The 17,171-nt window shown below is 40.5% G+C and overlaps 1 protein-coding gene across 2 annotated transcripts in view; it reads right to left on the reverse strand.

Annotated features, from left to right (window-relative positions):
* The window catches only part of LOC137293798 (zinc finger protein 106-like), a 69,601-nt gene that overhangs the window by 43,031 nt on the left and 9,399 nt on the right, over positions 1-17,171 (reverse strand). For both annotated transcript variants that reach the window (XM_067824543.1, XM_067824542.1), the window contains exon 2: positions 15,994-16,089. In XM_067824543.1, the coding sequence (XP_067680644.1) occupies positions 15,994-16,086 (93 nt within the window). In that variant the 5' untranslated portion in view covers positions 16,087-16,089. The remainder of the gene's footprint in view (positions 1-15,993; positions 16,090-17,171) is intronic.

Here is a 17,171-nt window from a genome sequence, read left to right on the forward strand (position 1 = left end):
GAGCTCTAAATCTACGTTGTTGATCTTCCAACTTGAAGAAGCATAACAAAGCAAATAGCTCGGGTACTTTAGTCAGCTTGGTCCCTGTTTCCATGGTGATGACTGAGCTGAAAGCTGTCAAGTATGTAGATAATGTAGAGCCTATCAGACCTCTGGAATATCGTAGGCGACATAAATATTCTGCTCTCTGCGGATATGTTGTCTTCATTGCTGTGAAGCCTTTCTTCTAGGTGTATGTCTCAAACCGCTTCCACTTGTCATCATAAAGAGTGTAAGTGAATTGCCATAAGGCTAAGGTAACTGCTTTCGCTGCACTCGTCGTATCCTCTGTATTTTAAACAGATTTTGATACGTTCCACATGCTAAGTCGGAACGGAGATGGGTTGCTGTGTGCCTGTTTCGTGTGGGGATGGACGAGAAAATTTTCCCAATCTGGTAGTAGTGTTGGTTGTCCTAATTCCTCTATGAATGCTGGAAACCAATGTCCCGTTGGCCAATAAGGCGAGAACAAAGTTAGTTGTAGCCTCCTGATCTGTTTTATTTTCTCGATGACTTTTGGTAGTAGCACTGGAGAGGGGAAACATGAATGCGTTTAGGCATTCCCATGGGATGCTGACAGTGTCTGTTACCCAGACAAACGGATCTGGTACCGGTGATGCAAAGGTTGCTGTCTGCTTGTTGAACCTTGTTGCAAAAAAGTCTATTTGCGGTGATCTGAATGTATAGCTGATTACTTGAAATCCATTCTGTTGGTGATGGACAAACAGGACGAGATAAGGCGTCTGCCATGATGTTGCAGACTCTTGGTACGTGACATGCTTTTATTTGGAGAATCAGACTGTCGACCATGTCAAAGAGTTGAAACGCCAGGTGTAGTAGAGATGGCAATCTCATTGACCCTTGCTTGTTTATGTAGAAAGCCACTGGTGAGTTGTCTGTGTGGATCATAAGTAGCTTGTCTTTCAGTGTTGTCGGCCAGTGGTGGATAACATGCAGCACCACTTTCATCTCCAACTGGTTGATGGGAAGAGCAATCATCTTTCTTACAGATTCCTGCTGCAACCTTGTTGTTTAGATGGGCACCTCAACCTTCAAGAGACGTGTCTACAAAGGGATGGTTCTTGAATGCCAACTGTGCAGGCCCTCGACTGGGGAGTCCACCAAAGCGGGTATTACCTTTGATGTCCAGCATCGTAAACCCTTCAAGACTTGAAATCGTGTCTCAGGAATCACGGTATTAGACGTGGCAGTAGGTGTCTTTGGTCATGTCCTGAGCTGACGTGAGCAGACAGAGTAGACATCGTCACTTTCGTAATGGTAACGGAGAGAGTAGAACTTCTTCTGACATCGGCTTGACCATTGACCCACCGGACCTCAGGGACAGCGATACATTTCAACGCAGTGATGAATCCAATCCCAAGGAATTCAGATTCGCAAGTCATCCGAGCTGAGTTAGTAGCCGAATAGTGAAGTCCACCTGTAGAATGAGTTGACTTCTCTCATGATGAGCTTGTATGCCGTGAAGATACATCATTATTCGTCTTCAGACCCTCAACCCTGCTCATTATGAGCGAGATGACATGCGAAAGGAGTCTATTTATAGCTGGCTGCCTGTCATTCATCGCTACAGATCTCCTGATAGGCAATGCTGGATCTGCTGTTAGAAGACCTCTATGCCGTCTGAAGAATCAAAAGACACTGTAGATTGATAATCATAATTGCGTGTAATCGACATCTTTCCATCATTACATCATTAAAATAGTACCGTCATCTCTTGTGATCAAAGGTGTAGTTTGCAGTGGTATCTTGTAGTCGTCTCGTAGAATCTTTGTGACGTATTCGTTGTTGAGAATTCCCCAATTGAGACATCCACCCACTTGAGATAGTTGTATGGGAATGGCTGAAGGTAGGAGACTCCACTTGTTTAGACCTCCTCTGGACTCTGGAGAACTTGGTCTTGTTAGTGTAACACTGACTTGTCTGCATGAGCACCGTTGTCAAGGTGTTGATGGACTTGATCATCATGACTTCTCTGGAGTCTTGGGTGACCATCCTTGCTACCTCATTAATCTTGTCGATGAAGTAGATCCAGTCCCACACTAGGTGAGGTGAGGTGTTCAGACATGAACTGCTGATCCCTCATCTGAGTGACGAATGCTGACAGGATCATTCTCTTTTCCTCATTGGCAAGTTTGCTGAACTTTGCAATGAGAGTCTCGCTGACGGCTCTAATCCGAGAAAAATGTGCGCCGTAGTTGTGTTGAGCTGAGCAAGTCTCTTGTCATCTACCTTGTAAGATTTGTTGCAGTCAGGACTGATGATTTCTAAACATCATTGATGCCCAGTGCTCTGACGATGGGCTCCATACGATGAAGAGGGAAGCGACGAACGTTGAATGACAGTACATGATGTTGTTGAAACTTGGTTGCCGACTTAAACGCCGTAGATAGCATCTCAGGAATCGTAGATATCGGACGTAACGGCAAGAACGTAAGTGCATCAATGTTGTCATCCTTCATCATGTAAGTATTAGCTTCATTAGAGTCCTTGGATGGTGCAGCTAAGTCAAGTCCATTTGTGATCCATGATGTAACTTCAGAGTCCGAAAATAGGGTTTCCTCCGATGACGACGCTCGATGTCTATCTTCATGCCTCCATGAGTCAAACATTCATTCCGTGTTGACGATCCCTCCAATAAGTATCCACGGCTAAGAAGGGTGATGATTGTTGACAGCGCCTTGAATGAACTAGGGAGAGTGACGAAGACCTTCTGTGTTCGGGAATCCTCACTGGTGCGAGTGCACTCACGCAAGTGTGAATCATCACTGGTGTGAGTGCTCCCACGCGAGCGCGAATCCTCACTCCTGTGAGTGCACTCACTCGACGTAGGTGGATCTCTCTGGAGCTGGAGCTACAAAGACTGATGAAGATAGTCTTCATTGACGAGTAGACCTGTGAGTGCAATCACCCAAGCAGTGCACTCCCTCGGCGTGGTTGGATCTCTCTCTCGACTGAGACGTGAAGAGGGGGATGTTAATAACGATCATCCTCGAGTGTGTGCATACATGCCCTCTTCATCCTCCGGTGTGAGAGCTGCTATAGGTGAGTGCTCATGCTGGGCTGTAGTCAATGACGGTGACGAGTGCAGTCATCTCTCCTCTTCTAAACGTCACTTGTAGCGACGGTTGAGCTGTAAAGTTGTCTACTGTTGACGAAGTCTGCGTTGTCTGACGATTTTCCTCCGGGTTGAGAGGTGTAGGAGATGCTGTTGGGGTAGATCTAGATGATGTCATCTGATGACTTTGTTGGTTGATATCTAATTATAGAATCAACAGTGGTTCGTTGAAGATAAGTCGTTCATGTAGAGGGACGATTTCTTCTCCAAACGATTTCTACAATGATTTCGAAGAAGATGATTTCGTCTTTGGTGACCTAGACTTCTTTGGTTCAGATGGCCCTGCTTCTGAGAAAGATCTCTTCTGAGATACAGGGGACGACACGCCGGACCCCAGACATAGCACCGGAGAAACGCCAGACATTTCACTGGAATGAATCTCAGTAGATGTAGTTAACAAATTATCCGAATTTAAATCACTTGTTTTAGACATGACTAATGCAAGCCGCCGTTGCTTGTCCCTAGCACAGCTGTTAACAGATCGTGTACAGAGAGTAAATTCTGAAACAGACAATTCTATGTAAAATTTACAACGATTATTAGAAGAACATATTAGTTTGCACGTCGGACAAGTTAAATGAGGATCAACCGCCGACAGCCGCAATCTTCATAGTAGACATGATTTCATCAATTGGGACTAAGTCTCAAGTGAAGAAATGCATGATTAATATGAAATATTTATGATAAATTTGATAACATATAATGCATATACAAATCCAAATACCAAACATGAGCTTAATTTAGTTTAAAGGATAAAATAAAGAAAGAACGTATCGCCGTATCAGGACCCTAAGGTGCCTCCAGCTGCCCACGTCTGGCGATAAGGAGAAAGTGACAAGCATGGCCGGTCACGTGGCCCAGGGCACAGGAAAAGGAAGGCTACACATGGGTGAGTGTATTTTACGTCCGCTTCTTTCCAGAAGGGAACTTCAAGGGATTTCAGGTGTTCCACTATCTTTGCCACGGAAGAGGAGATAAGCAATTAGCATGAGTCAGGATAAGGAAAAATTATTATAAAGTACCTCTCAGTTACATCGAAAAATACTGTGCAGTATGATCTATAACATGTAACATGAAATGCCCAGTTTTAACCTTTCCCAGTGCTCTGCACTGTTTGTAACAAAAAAAGTACACTCACAAAAATCTATATCATATAGAGCATGTATGTACAGAAATTCTCCAACACAACTGCAGCTTCTAAATTAACACAGAAATAAGAACAGAGCAAACCATACCTAGCTTCTAAACACAACACTTTCTCATACATCTTCTCATATTCAAAATTCTGAAGATCTTACAGTCTTTAATTTACTTTGACATAACATTCCCTCCATCCCCATTTGCAATAAGTAAGTTTGAAAGAGATTTGTGTGACTTTTTCAAAATCTAAATTACAGTTTTGCAAGAAATACATGGCCTTGTAAAAATTTAGTGGTTAGTGGATGGTAGGGAAAGTTCTATACTGTATGAGTCATGATAAGTATAAAACTGAAAATTTTAACTATAGATTGTATGTTTATAAACACTTATTCTATCTCATGTATAGCTCATGTATTTCCCTGTCTCTCTTTCTCTCTCTGATACTGATAGGTCGCTGAAGTTGGACACAGCACAAAAACTCTAAGGGAGTGGGCATTCCCTGAGTTAAGTGTGGTTTTCAGATACAACCTTTGTACAAGACAAAGAGTCAGAGACTCGGCAAGTACACCTCGCATCACTCTGGTTTACCATATTAGTCCTGATTAGTGAAAGTTTGTAGAAATATGACCAAGAAACAGCCTCTGCTTTGAAACCATTCTTGGTAGTCTCCAACTGGTATGGTATGCTCATCAAGTTTAACGTTCCTGTTTTGGGTAACATCGTTTAGCCCTGGGGCTTCTGTGTGGGCATACTCCAAATATCTCCATGAACTTAAAAGTGGAATGCTTCAAAAACTTGTAGGAAGTTAGTATTCACATGTGAAGGATGTAATTACTCAAAGAGTAGAGGTCAGTAAAGGTGTCGAGAACCTCTGTATTGGAGTAAAAGATGGTTCACAGTCTAAAATGAAGTCAAAGGAATGACTGTACTCCACCACTCAGGTCTGCAACCAGAGAGGTCTCTCTAAATTTCTTTGTTTGATCGGCCAACTTGTAGAAATGCAAAAGAAACTGAAGTTAAGGCACTGTGGAAAACTGAGGTGGCTATAACTGTGCTGAGAGCTGCCAAATACATAGCAAAAATAGACCCCTTGAGATTTCTGGAAGAACACAGATGCTTAGGGAAGTTATCAACTGCCTGTGCTGAAGTTGTAGTAGGGGATGTTGCAATATCATTAAAAGTTCTTCCATTTATCATCGTACAATGAGCAAGTTGATGTACGATTTGCTGCAGTGATAGCAGAAGCCTCTCTCTTTCAATAACCTTTGGCAATTGAATATCTCTGCAGAAGCACAAAACATGTAGACAGAACAGTTGCAGTAACCAATGCAGATGATCTGATTGAGGGTGTACCAGAAGATCACGGTCGGGAAGAGGCAATGGGTTCTTTTCAGTGAGGCCTAGCAGGTCAACAAACCAACATTTGGCTAGCCAATAAGTGGTGACTCATCCTCTTGGTCTATCAGTGCTGATGAAGTACTCGTGGAAGGAATGTTTGCAGTAGGAACGAGTAAGCATTTAAGTTGTCCCAAGAAATGGGCGATTTTTCTGTTGCGAGGGGTAATAACTCTCATTTTAAAATGATTTAAGTGACGTTCCAACTTCTCGCTTCCAGTCTGGAGCCTGACTCAGTGTGTGCTGCGACAACTTCCAACATGTAAAGACAGAACCCAGTTTACGCGTTGCTGTGTTCTCCTTCACTGAAAAAAACTATCGTTTACGATGAAAAGCCATTAACTGAGACATATTTTGCTTTGATTTTTAGTTTAGAAAAGCATTGTTTGTTTAATTTCCAAGTGCAATAGGAATTGACACGATATAGATAAAGAGGGGAAACGCAATGAAAAAACGGTATATTGTCACGGCATTTCCCATACAGAACACGAGACAGTGTCGCAGCATCTATGCAAATTCTTTTTATATGTCATCGACCACTATGTTATTTCCATTGATTATTCTTTAACTAATGCCGCATTAAAACCTTACAAATAGTTCCCATACTACCATCAACTCAATGTAAAAAGTCAGAGGACCAAGGAGTATCCCCTGAAAGGTCCTTATTGCAAATTTGTGATTATTACACATCCCTGGCAACTGAAGAAATTCCATATCGCAAATTTGTGATTATTACACATCCCTGGCAACTGAAGAAATTCCATATCGCAAATTTGTGATTATTACACATCCCTGGCAACTGAAGAAATTCCATATCGCAAATTTGTGATTATTACACATCCCTGGCAACTGAAGAAATTCCATATCGCAAATTTGTGATTATTACACATCCCTGGCAACTGAAGAAATTCCATATTGCAAAATTGTGATTATTACACATCCCTGACAACTGAAGAAATTCCGTATAGACTGTAACAGTTAGTTAGAAGTATATTTATTACGTCTTCAACAGCAGTTCCTCATTCATCTGAATTCATTTTGGTTTTAAATTCTGGCACTGCTGTTTGCATATTCTTATGTATCCAAGCAGTTAGTCGGTTACATCAGAAACAGCAGTGATCATAGTTTGCAATATATTTACCCCTTGTAAAATAAGTCCATTAGTCAGTGTCGATTCATTTTATATATGTGAATGCATTTATTCATTTCTTAAAGATCACATATACTCTAGGGGCTGCAAGTACATAAATCACTTATTAGCATCATTATAAATGAAACCCTGTCATTAAAATTACTCATTTCAATCTTTAATTACCTTCACACGACCTTCTGGACAACAGTACTCAATTCACAGCCGCAAACAAAATTTCAACCAAACAGAGCGGCACGTCTCTGTGACATAATAGTAGATATAGATATGAGGGCCTATGCAAAATATATCTACATTTCAGGGGATAAACTATTTCGTTTACAGGTTTGTACAAACCTGAGATCGCAAAAACTGTTGTGAAAAATGAAAGCTATATGTTCTCACAATCTACTATCATTTAGTTTTGTCTCCTGCTTTGCCTAGTTTTTGAGTTACAACCCTTGTTTTCATAGACGATTCTGTCAAAATCACTTGGTGTCGCTAGGTTGTAATCCATGGTAGGTGGTATAAACCTACACGTTACTTGTCATCATTCACTTGATGCTCAGTTAATGAATTTGTAACAGGTATAATTAGTGGTAACACCACTTAGAATACCTGACAAAGGTCCCCATTTGACATATCTTGTGTCTGGATCGATCAAGGGATTAACTGATATCATGCTGATTGATTAATTATTTTATGCAGATTTAAATGTGGATTTGTCAAAAGGTAGTGTTGAGTATGTACATTTACTAATTTATACTGAATGCACTCTGTTGTATCTGTGTCTGTGCAAAAACAACACCCTTCTTTCAAAGCATTAACCTCCAATACATTGATTGATTGTTCATTATTAGCTAACTAAATTACTTTCTTAAAAGAATGACGGATATTATGCAATTAGTTGCCAGGTTTGCTATTTTGGATGATCTCAGCATGCGGCAAAAGAGTGACAGTGCCGTGTTGTCACAATATGTGTAAATGCGACTAGCTTGAGATTCCTGGATGGATTGTGGCCAAGCTTTTCTCAAAGTGTACGAACATAACAGTGACTGCCTTGTGGGGATGATGGCAGAGCAGAACTCTGGTGGTTCAGTTTTTTACATATAGATAATATTGTGACATGATGGAATATGAGTAGCATAAATCTGGTGTTTCACCAGAACCATTATCTTGCGAATTTCGCATTCTAAATGGACACAAAATATACCATATTCCAGGTAGGTAAATGTTTACTAACGTTTTGCTGCACAATTTTGTATAGATAAGGGTGTATTTTGGCAAGGCATTCTGATTTATGTGTTAGATACTTCAATCCAAAAATTTTGAACTGCATAGATTTATGTGGCAAATTCCTGAGTCAGCGTCAAAATCCATGGAGTTGTTGTTGTTGTTATGACCCACCATCATTGTGGTCAAATGGAAGTAGTTCTCACAAAAAGACTTGTTAATGCATGGTGAAACGGCCTAAAATCAGATGGTGTCAATCCAGAACTGATGCCGTCTGATTTTTCTGAACAACAAATCAGAATCCAGTATTTTCTTGAGTCATGGTAGAATTTAATATTATTCCCTATTATTAAACATTAAGAAAAAGCAAAACATGTTAATTCATACTCTTCATTCAGGATAATCAAAATGCAGTAGAAATTTGCAATGTGTTTATGCATTATTTATCCATACAGTGATCTTATATTTCATGCAACATATACCATTATTGACATAAAAATAGTAGATTTTATTTGTGGACATGTTCAATCAAATGCAGGGCTACATGTAGGCGATGATTGACATAATTCGTCCATTACTGTTATTTTACAATTTCTCAACCATCGTTTTTCACTATCCTCTGTACCTGCTAAATAGTTGTGTTGTTAAAAACCTCAATCCCATCATGTACGACGCGATGAAATTTACACAACATTTTCAGTGTTTCACATTTCATGCACCGCATCAACTCCCCGCCGTAGTGAATACCATCTTTGGAGCCATATCGGCTGTAATACTAAAACGATTTGAGTATTTATGCAATGAAAATACACAGCTGTTTTAAATGGGTGATACTGAAACATCTAGTGCTTGACTTAAGTTACCGATTGCAAAACATCAACAGAACAACAAAACACTACCTGAAAAGGATCAGCTGATTCCAAAGCCTGGCTTTGAACTGTTATTTCATGATTCATTCTTACAATGTAAGTAGTCAGGACTATCCCAGGTGCGTCGTAGAATCATGGAATAAATATTTTAGGACATAACACTTGATATATAATCGTAAAAGGGAAAAGATATACTGTAGATGCACCAGTGTGAATGTTCCCAGTGACGGTGAAGGCTATTCTGGTTAACAGTCTCTAAGTGTAATAGTAACACGTATCGCGCACATCACACATACGACATGCACTGCCAGCTTAAGGTTGGATCAGCGCACCTAGCAGATTAGTGAAGGTAAGATAAATTCAAAAAGATGGCCCTCTGCTAGTGCATTGTGATCCCAAGCTAGAAGATCTGGCATTGATGAGACAAATCTGGGTAACTGGTTGTTGAACCTGGTTGCAGACAAGTCTGTGTCTGGGTTGGTGACGGGAAGGCAGATTGACTGAAAGATCTGGGGGTGAAGTTTCCATTCTCTTGGGAATGGATGGTGTGGTCATGACAAAAAGGCAATGACATTCTTCGCATCAGGGACGTGAACTGCTCATACTGTGATGCTCAGACAGTCAATCACCTCAAAGGAGTCAATGGCATTAAAGAGTCTCTGCCACAAACGCTAGACTTGTGGTGATAATGGGGGTGATGAGGGAAGATTGATTGGGGCCTAGAGAGCATCGGTTATTAGAAATGGACAAACAAACCAATGCGAAGCGCGAGTGCTTGGGCAAGGCCCATCACCTCTTGCCAATAATGTAACATTGCGTTAAAGGAACTAGGCATTGCATCTTGGACTACCGATCTTGCGCCCTGTGAACAGTAGACACTGCATGGGCTTCAGATACAACTTCTTTAGGTTGATGATCCAACCTAATTGAAAAAAGTAGTTTTGTGAGTGATGGGCTTCTAAATAAAAACAAACAGCCAAACTGGAGTACTTTTAACTGGATGCCCTGGAATACAAACTAAGGATACTTGCAATGGTTTGGGTACATCAGGATGTGTAGATAGGCATTCTGGAGGTCTAAATTGACCATGAAATCGTCCGGTCTGCTGATCAACCAGAGAAGAGTGACAGATATCATTCTGAACTGAAGGAGTGATTGAAGATAAATTGAAGCATTTCATGCTGAAGGTTAACTGAAGTTTGTCAGAATTTCTTGAGGACAAGGAATATCAAAGAGTAAAAGCCAATCACTGATTTTAGAAGTTTTACTCTATGGTGGAGTGACGAAACTGTCTGTGTTCATGAGCAGATTTGGTGTAATGGATTGGACGTCAGTGGTGGAGTACTGATGACAAGGAGCCTGTGCTGAGAGCTGTCAACACGAACGGGGCTTCTAAGAGTTCCACAGTTCTTTGCATAGGTCTGGTGTCTGGTGAGTCAACAATCGTGATGACAGGGGCAGAAGGACCCACTTGTGTGTACATATGTCATCATATTGTCATTCAACGGTATAAGGATCCGTACCGAAACGTCGCATCATGTGTAATAAAGAAGTTGTTATCCATAAAGAATCTTACCCTCTTATCACTCACCAGCTTCTAATAATGCCAATCAAACAAATATGTCAGAATGTCACTGCTTACTGGGCTTAGCTCTGTGCGTTGAGTCCACCACAGCTCATCCTTGATATCTCGAGGGTATACTTTCTGATTTTCTCCCCTATACACTGGACGCATCTACAGCATTGTAGCAATTTATTACCTACCTTAACTGGCTTTTTATCCAATCAGGTGTCCCTGCTGAGAAGATAAGCGAACCAATCACAACTTTGCTTTTCAAATTATCTAATAAAACTTGGTAACGCAAATCATGCAGAAACTCTCTGAAAGACATAGAAGGAGTTCTTGCATATATATATACGGACCTATCAATTTGGCAAGCTTGGTTGTAACTGCGGCTTAGCTGATTAGCTATTGTATGATTGCAGAGCCAACAAAGGGAACACCCGTAGATGCATCTAGCGTATAGTGGAAACTTATCGGGACGTACAGCCTGGAGATATCGAGGATGACATTGGTTATGTCACTTTGGACGGGAAAAACACTGAGGTCAGTCGCAATGAAGGCCTGCCCATAAAAGGTTCACTGAAGTTGGTGTTCCCAAGAGTGTTCTGAGCTGGTTGTCTGTAATAAGGAGTACTCAGCTTGCATCTTTTGTAGCTTGAGGAGTTTCTTTTCCTACTTCAGATGCAACTTCTCTGTTAGCACCATGAAAAAGTAAAGAGCCGGACCAAGGCTGAAAAAACAAGTATTGTCACTAAGGTGACATAATCCCTGCAGCAAATTATCAAATAAAACTTAAAAAGTAATGCACTCAATGCCAGTGTTGTGAGGAACTTGCGTATCATGAGCGTGGCCCCATGATACTGGTAGAATTGGCTGTGCTGAAATAGTAGAGAGCATCAGAAGAGATGGGAAGTGCCGATGTGGAAGAAATTATGGAAGCCAAAGTCTGTGATGCGGCAGTCCAAATTGCAGAAGAAGGGGCAGTGACAAGTCCACTCACAACAGGAGCCTCGCCCACACCAAGAACAGTGTTCATTCTAGCCTTAATAAAAACCTGGCAAATGATCCACCTGTCCTCATGATCAGTTGTGTGGGCCATTTAGAAAATAGTGAGTGTCATGTAAAATTGCTGTGACTTGTTAGACCACAGGAGAACTGTAGCACAAATGGGGTTGTGCAGCATAGGGATTATGACAAGTCTTCTTACGAGTGAGCGAAGAGAGCAAAGGTTGGCAACATACTTACCTCGCTTAGGATTTTATTTTATTTTTCATGTCAAAATAAAATATCGCCACCATCAAAGGTACACTCCAATTTCCTCACTTGGTTGTGCCCTCAGATTTCAACCACCACTCATGGCATTCAGATTGTTCTTCACCTCCATTACCCCTGCGAACTTCCGGTTGAACGGAGTGATGGAACAAGAATAAGCAGAAATTAAAAAGAAATACTATATTACTACATTTTATCATGAACCTGTTGGAGATTAGATGTCTTATCTGTCATACCTATTGTTAGAATTTAGTAGTATTTATTCCACATAAAAACACTTCTGGAGCAATGGGCGAATGTAGCATGGGAGGTAACTGTGAGTATTCCATGTGGAATAATAGCCTCCTGTTCCTTAGGCAATATACAGTCAACTCTCGTTTGTCCAACACTTAATGATCCGACATTCACGTTAATCCGACCAAAAATTAGGGAACCAGTTAAAACAGTGATTATTACTCTCATTGATCCGACATTCTCGCATTCGGACTCCGACACACCAAGCTAGCAAGTGATTATTGTAAATACATTGTAAAAACATTTGTTAATCCGACAATCAACACTGCTGGTCAGATTAATCTGACCATAAACAAACAGTCACACATGGGTGGTAATTAACGTGTTCCTTACTGGCTGCTGCTTGACACCACTGTCAGTGAACATCACTTGTTAATTACAAACACAAGATAATTAATTGAGACGATTTAATAAAGAAATAACAATAGAGCAAGCTGTATAAAATGCTTACAACCGACCCGAGTTTTCATCACGACAAGATGTACATCACCTGCTAAGCGAGCCCGAGTAGAAATTACGCCATTGATCAAGAAAGAAATCTGCCCTTTGAAGAAAGACAAACCCCAGACAACACAACAAGAAGTCATCACGTCAAGAAGATCTGACTGGATCAAAAGACAGTCAAGGGAGGTAAGAAATTTATCGGGCAGAGCCGTAGATACGGCCAGGGTATAGTGCAGACTTATCAGAATGTATACCCTGGAGATATCGAGGATGACAGTAGTGGATCGGTGACCAGATTCTAGCAGCGACATGGAATTAAAATGCACAAAATTCATGGTGAATCAGCCTCAGCCCTTCAGATCGTTGTAGATACAGGAAGAGAAGAATTGCAGCAAATCCTGGCAGAATAAAATCCGTGTGACATTTATAACTGTGATGAAACTGGTTTGTTTTACGAAACTGAACCAAATTCTACACTCAGCACTTGCCCCGTGTCCGGTAAGAAACAATCAAAAGATCGCCTTACTGTTATGCTTGTGGTGAACGCATCAGGCACTGACAAACCCGAACCACTGGTAATTTGGAAATTTAACAAGCCAAGGTGTTTTGGTAGAACTTTTGATCCTAATTCTGTGTGTCACTGGTATGCCAACAAGAAGGCTTGGATGACAGCACTCATCTTCAAAGACTGGCTTGTGAAATTTGACAAGCACATGCGCACACAGTGGTGGCAGGTGACATTACTGGTAGACAATGCCCCTTCCCATGCCTCTGTGGATCTAACTAATGTCAAGCTTTATTATACTATACAACATCCCACATTCAGCCCCTAGATGCCGGAATAATAAAAAACTTCAAACTTCTGTACAAGAAGCAACAGATGACATTTCATCCTGACAATGCCAGCGCAGACACGCCTTTACCACTGGACATAAAACAAGCGCTACTGTTCATTCGATCAGCGTGCAGAGACATGAAGTAGACAACAATCATTAACTGCTGGCACCATACAAAAGTCCTCCCACCCACCGACAGCCAGATCGACCCCGAAGATGAACCGACAAGCTCTACCCGGACGCACCTGTACCTGTCAGCAAATTCTTGGAATATGATGCAAATTTGCCATGTGAGGAAGCCTTGACTGAAAATGAAATTATCGAGATTGTCCGACCTACATTTACTGCCAACGAGGAAATATGCACTGAAGAAGACCAGACAACTGAACCAGTGGTTCCCAAGCTATCGGAGGTCAAAACATCTTTGAACACACTGCAAACATTCCTGACACACCACTTAGATGTGTTTGATGTTAGTGACCTCGACTTCCTTGACAGTTTGAAAATGAAATTGCTGAAGGCCTCCGAAAAAACTGAACAACAAAAAACAATCAAAGACTTTTTTAAAATAAATATGAAATATTGTTCACCCGACGTCAACATGCTAGTGTAGAAGCAGTTGTACGAAAACAGTAGCACATTCAACATCCGGTTAATAATGGCTGCTGATGTGTGGAAACAAACGTGAGTTCTATGTCAGTTTAGTTACGACATTCATGTGAATGTAGGTATGAATCTGATTGATTATATGATTTTATATGTATGTTATACCATCTATGAATGTTAATAAATGATAACAAGAATGTATTGTTACTTTGAATACTTTTACATACGATAACTGGATGTAGTGTTTTGGATATGCATGCAACAGAATGGCGATCATGAGCGTTAGTAAACAGTGATACATTGTATTATCACACAAATACATTAATCCGACACTCTCCTTAATCCGACATATTTCTCTGCACCCACAAGTGTCGGATAAACGAGAGCTGACTGTAGTATTTCTTTTTGATTTCTACTTATTCCTGTTCCATCACTCCGTTGAACCGGAAGCTGGAAGGGGCATTGGAGGCAAAGAATGGTCTGATATACCACAAGCTGCACTTAAAATGTTGAATAAAAAATATTGCATGTGAGTAATTGTTCAACATGAAGTTGGAAATGTGAGAGCACAACCCAGAGCAGAAATGGGTGTATACCTTTGATGATGGCGATATTTTATTTTGACATGAAAAATATTTTTTGAACCAATGCCAGGCAGTACAGTTGCTCACTTTGCTCGCTCATAATAGGACTGGTCAATATGAACTGTCAGTGCGCAAATGGCATAAGGGTACTGCCTAGCATGAACACTGCAGTAGATGATGAAGCTGTGACTGTGTAAGTCAGATGAACAAAGATGGGGAAACCAAAGGGATTGTCGATCCAAGAGAAACCACCAATGTCAAGATCGATGATCTTTTGGAGAAAGAAGACACTGGAGCAGTTGAAGAATCAAGTAAGTTTATCAAATGTCGATTGCAGGCTGCATGAGAAAAGATCGTGGATCCAGCGAAAAATGCGAAACTCAGATTGTAAGCCAAATCGGAAGGGATTGCAGAACTGGGTAGTCTTGCTGTCTGCATGCTTAAAGTGGGCAAAGGGGGATTTGCTAATTACAGGAAAACTGCGGCTTGTCTGTTGAAGACTGGAGCCAGTGTCTATTCTAGAACTGAAAATCTAGGTGGGATTTCTCGCCCCCTCACAAAAAAAGGAGGGGGGATTCGAAAAATGTAGGGGGAATACCTGCATTACCGTCTTTCAAACTAGTGTGAATGTACAAAAGTTATTGAACCTGCCCATATCTCATCCATGGTGACAAAACCCAAAACCATAGACAAGAGGAACAGCCCAGCAATACATTTGCATCTCAGAGTGCCAATGACAAGACAAAAAAGACAAATGGCCAACCGGAGGTCGTGCTGCATGCCTTTAGCAAAGCAATGAGCCACCAGAGAACAAGAACAGTGGGGAGCATTTGGCCAAGGGACTCATGGCGGCCAGAGACTTTGTTCAACTCTGCTAATCAGCAAGTTTCCACCTCATGGTTTACATAAGGGAGACAGACAGTACAATACACAATATAAGATAAGTTTTCAAAACTTCATAGTTTTACTAAACAAATGCACATAATTCCTTATCTTGAGTCATTCTTGAATTCATCAGTTTGTAGTGAGTAGGCATCTAAATAAGAATTCATGTTATATTCACATAACCCTTAGGGAATTTCGGGGTTTTCGTTAATTAACCACTAAATTGAAAAAATTACAAGTAGATGAGGTCAAACTGGAAAATACAAGCCTTAAATTTGGAAAAAAGTTCAGAATTTAGTTTGGTTGGCTTGGATCATATCCCAGAAATACATTTCCTTTTATCATCCTGTTGGACAAAAAATGCAGAGAGCAACTAGTCACCAACATGATCACTAAAATGGTAGATTTGGGGAATATAAAAGAGTTTTTATACTACATCATCTGGAAAATGAGACAAAAGCAATTATCAACTGCAAAAACAAAACAAAGAAAACCCCAAAATCATACATACATGCAAAATTTACAAATTCAAACTGAATATGAATCACTTGATACACAATCACATACTTTTTCAGATGCATAGGACAGAGTGCACAAATTACATCTGTGCATGTTCTTGTTTTTAACCACAGTCTTCTGAGCCTCTGTATCAGACATCATGCCCTGCAACAAGGTAATATTCTGTGTTAATTGAATACAGTGTATATACAAATTCGGAAAACACACAGAATAATAAATCTTGCTGATCTGGCCTGAAATTCAGTGAAAATACACTTAACTTGGAAAGCTGAAAGTAAAACATAACACTGGTATGTAAAACTTGAAATAGCATATTAATGGATGTGCTCAAGTTCACCAGTAAGCCCCAGTGATTTGTTTCTCTGAACTCATTCAACTGAGAAGTCCTCAGTAGACATGTTGCCTTTAATCAGTTTCCTTCATCAGTTCTAATTTCATGCTCATATTTAAAGGGGCACTGATGCGGAGCGAATAATGCTTCTCGCCAACGGTCTAATTACGAAAGAAGACCGGAAATTGGTCAGCGCCCACTCCTTCGACCGTGACGGACAAAGGAACTGGGCTCCTGTCCATATTAGCAAAATTTCTTCACCTAAACAGTCAGGAGACCGGATGCCCATCACAAGCCATTTGTTTAAAATATCCATGGTATTCCTTGTCTGATCGTAACCAAATATCCCAGCAGTGTAGTTCTTTTCGGATGCTTGGATGGTATACTTACTGATCCAATTTGATCCTATTTCTGTGTTTTTAACCTCGATATTTAATCATGTTACATGCAAATATGATGTCTACAGGCACGTAGCAAGCCATTTGTTTCAGTACGGAAGATTGCAAAGCTTTATATTTAGGTAGTTTTGAGTGTTGGTTGAGCTGTGATAGCAAATAGCATACGTAAATTTTGGTAGCTATAGTAGCTACAATGGTTTATTATTTATGATAATAAAACACACAGTTGATTTATTTGAATTCGTAAACAAAAAACCCGATGACTTTGCCTTTGGTAGAGAAATCTGAAAATTGTCTTAAAAAAAAACTTATTTCACCTATTTACCCAAGTACACAGCAAATGCCTGTATGTATTCCTTATGTAACGAAATTCCGTTGGTATCCTCAAAACAGTTTCGGCCCACAAGTGTTTTCAGGCTGCATGCGACACAGAGATTACATCTTCCTTGCTGTAACTTGCGTTTGATGGTGTAAACCTACACATGTTATTTGTCATC

The sequence above is a fragment of the Haliotis asinina genome, chromosome 8, assembly GCF_037392515.1.
Source record: "Haliotis asinina isolate JCU_RB_2024 chromosome 8, JCU_Hal_asi_v2, whole genome shotgun sequence".
Taxonomy (NCBI): domain Eukaryota; kingdom Metazoa; phylum Mollusca; class Gastropoda; order Lepetellida; family Haliotidae; genus Haliotis; species Haliotis asinina.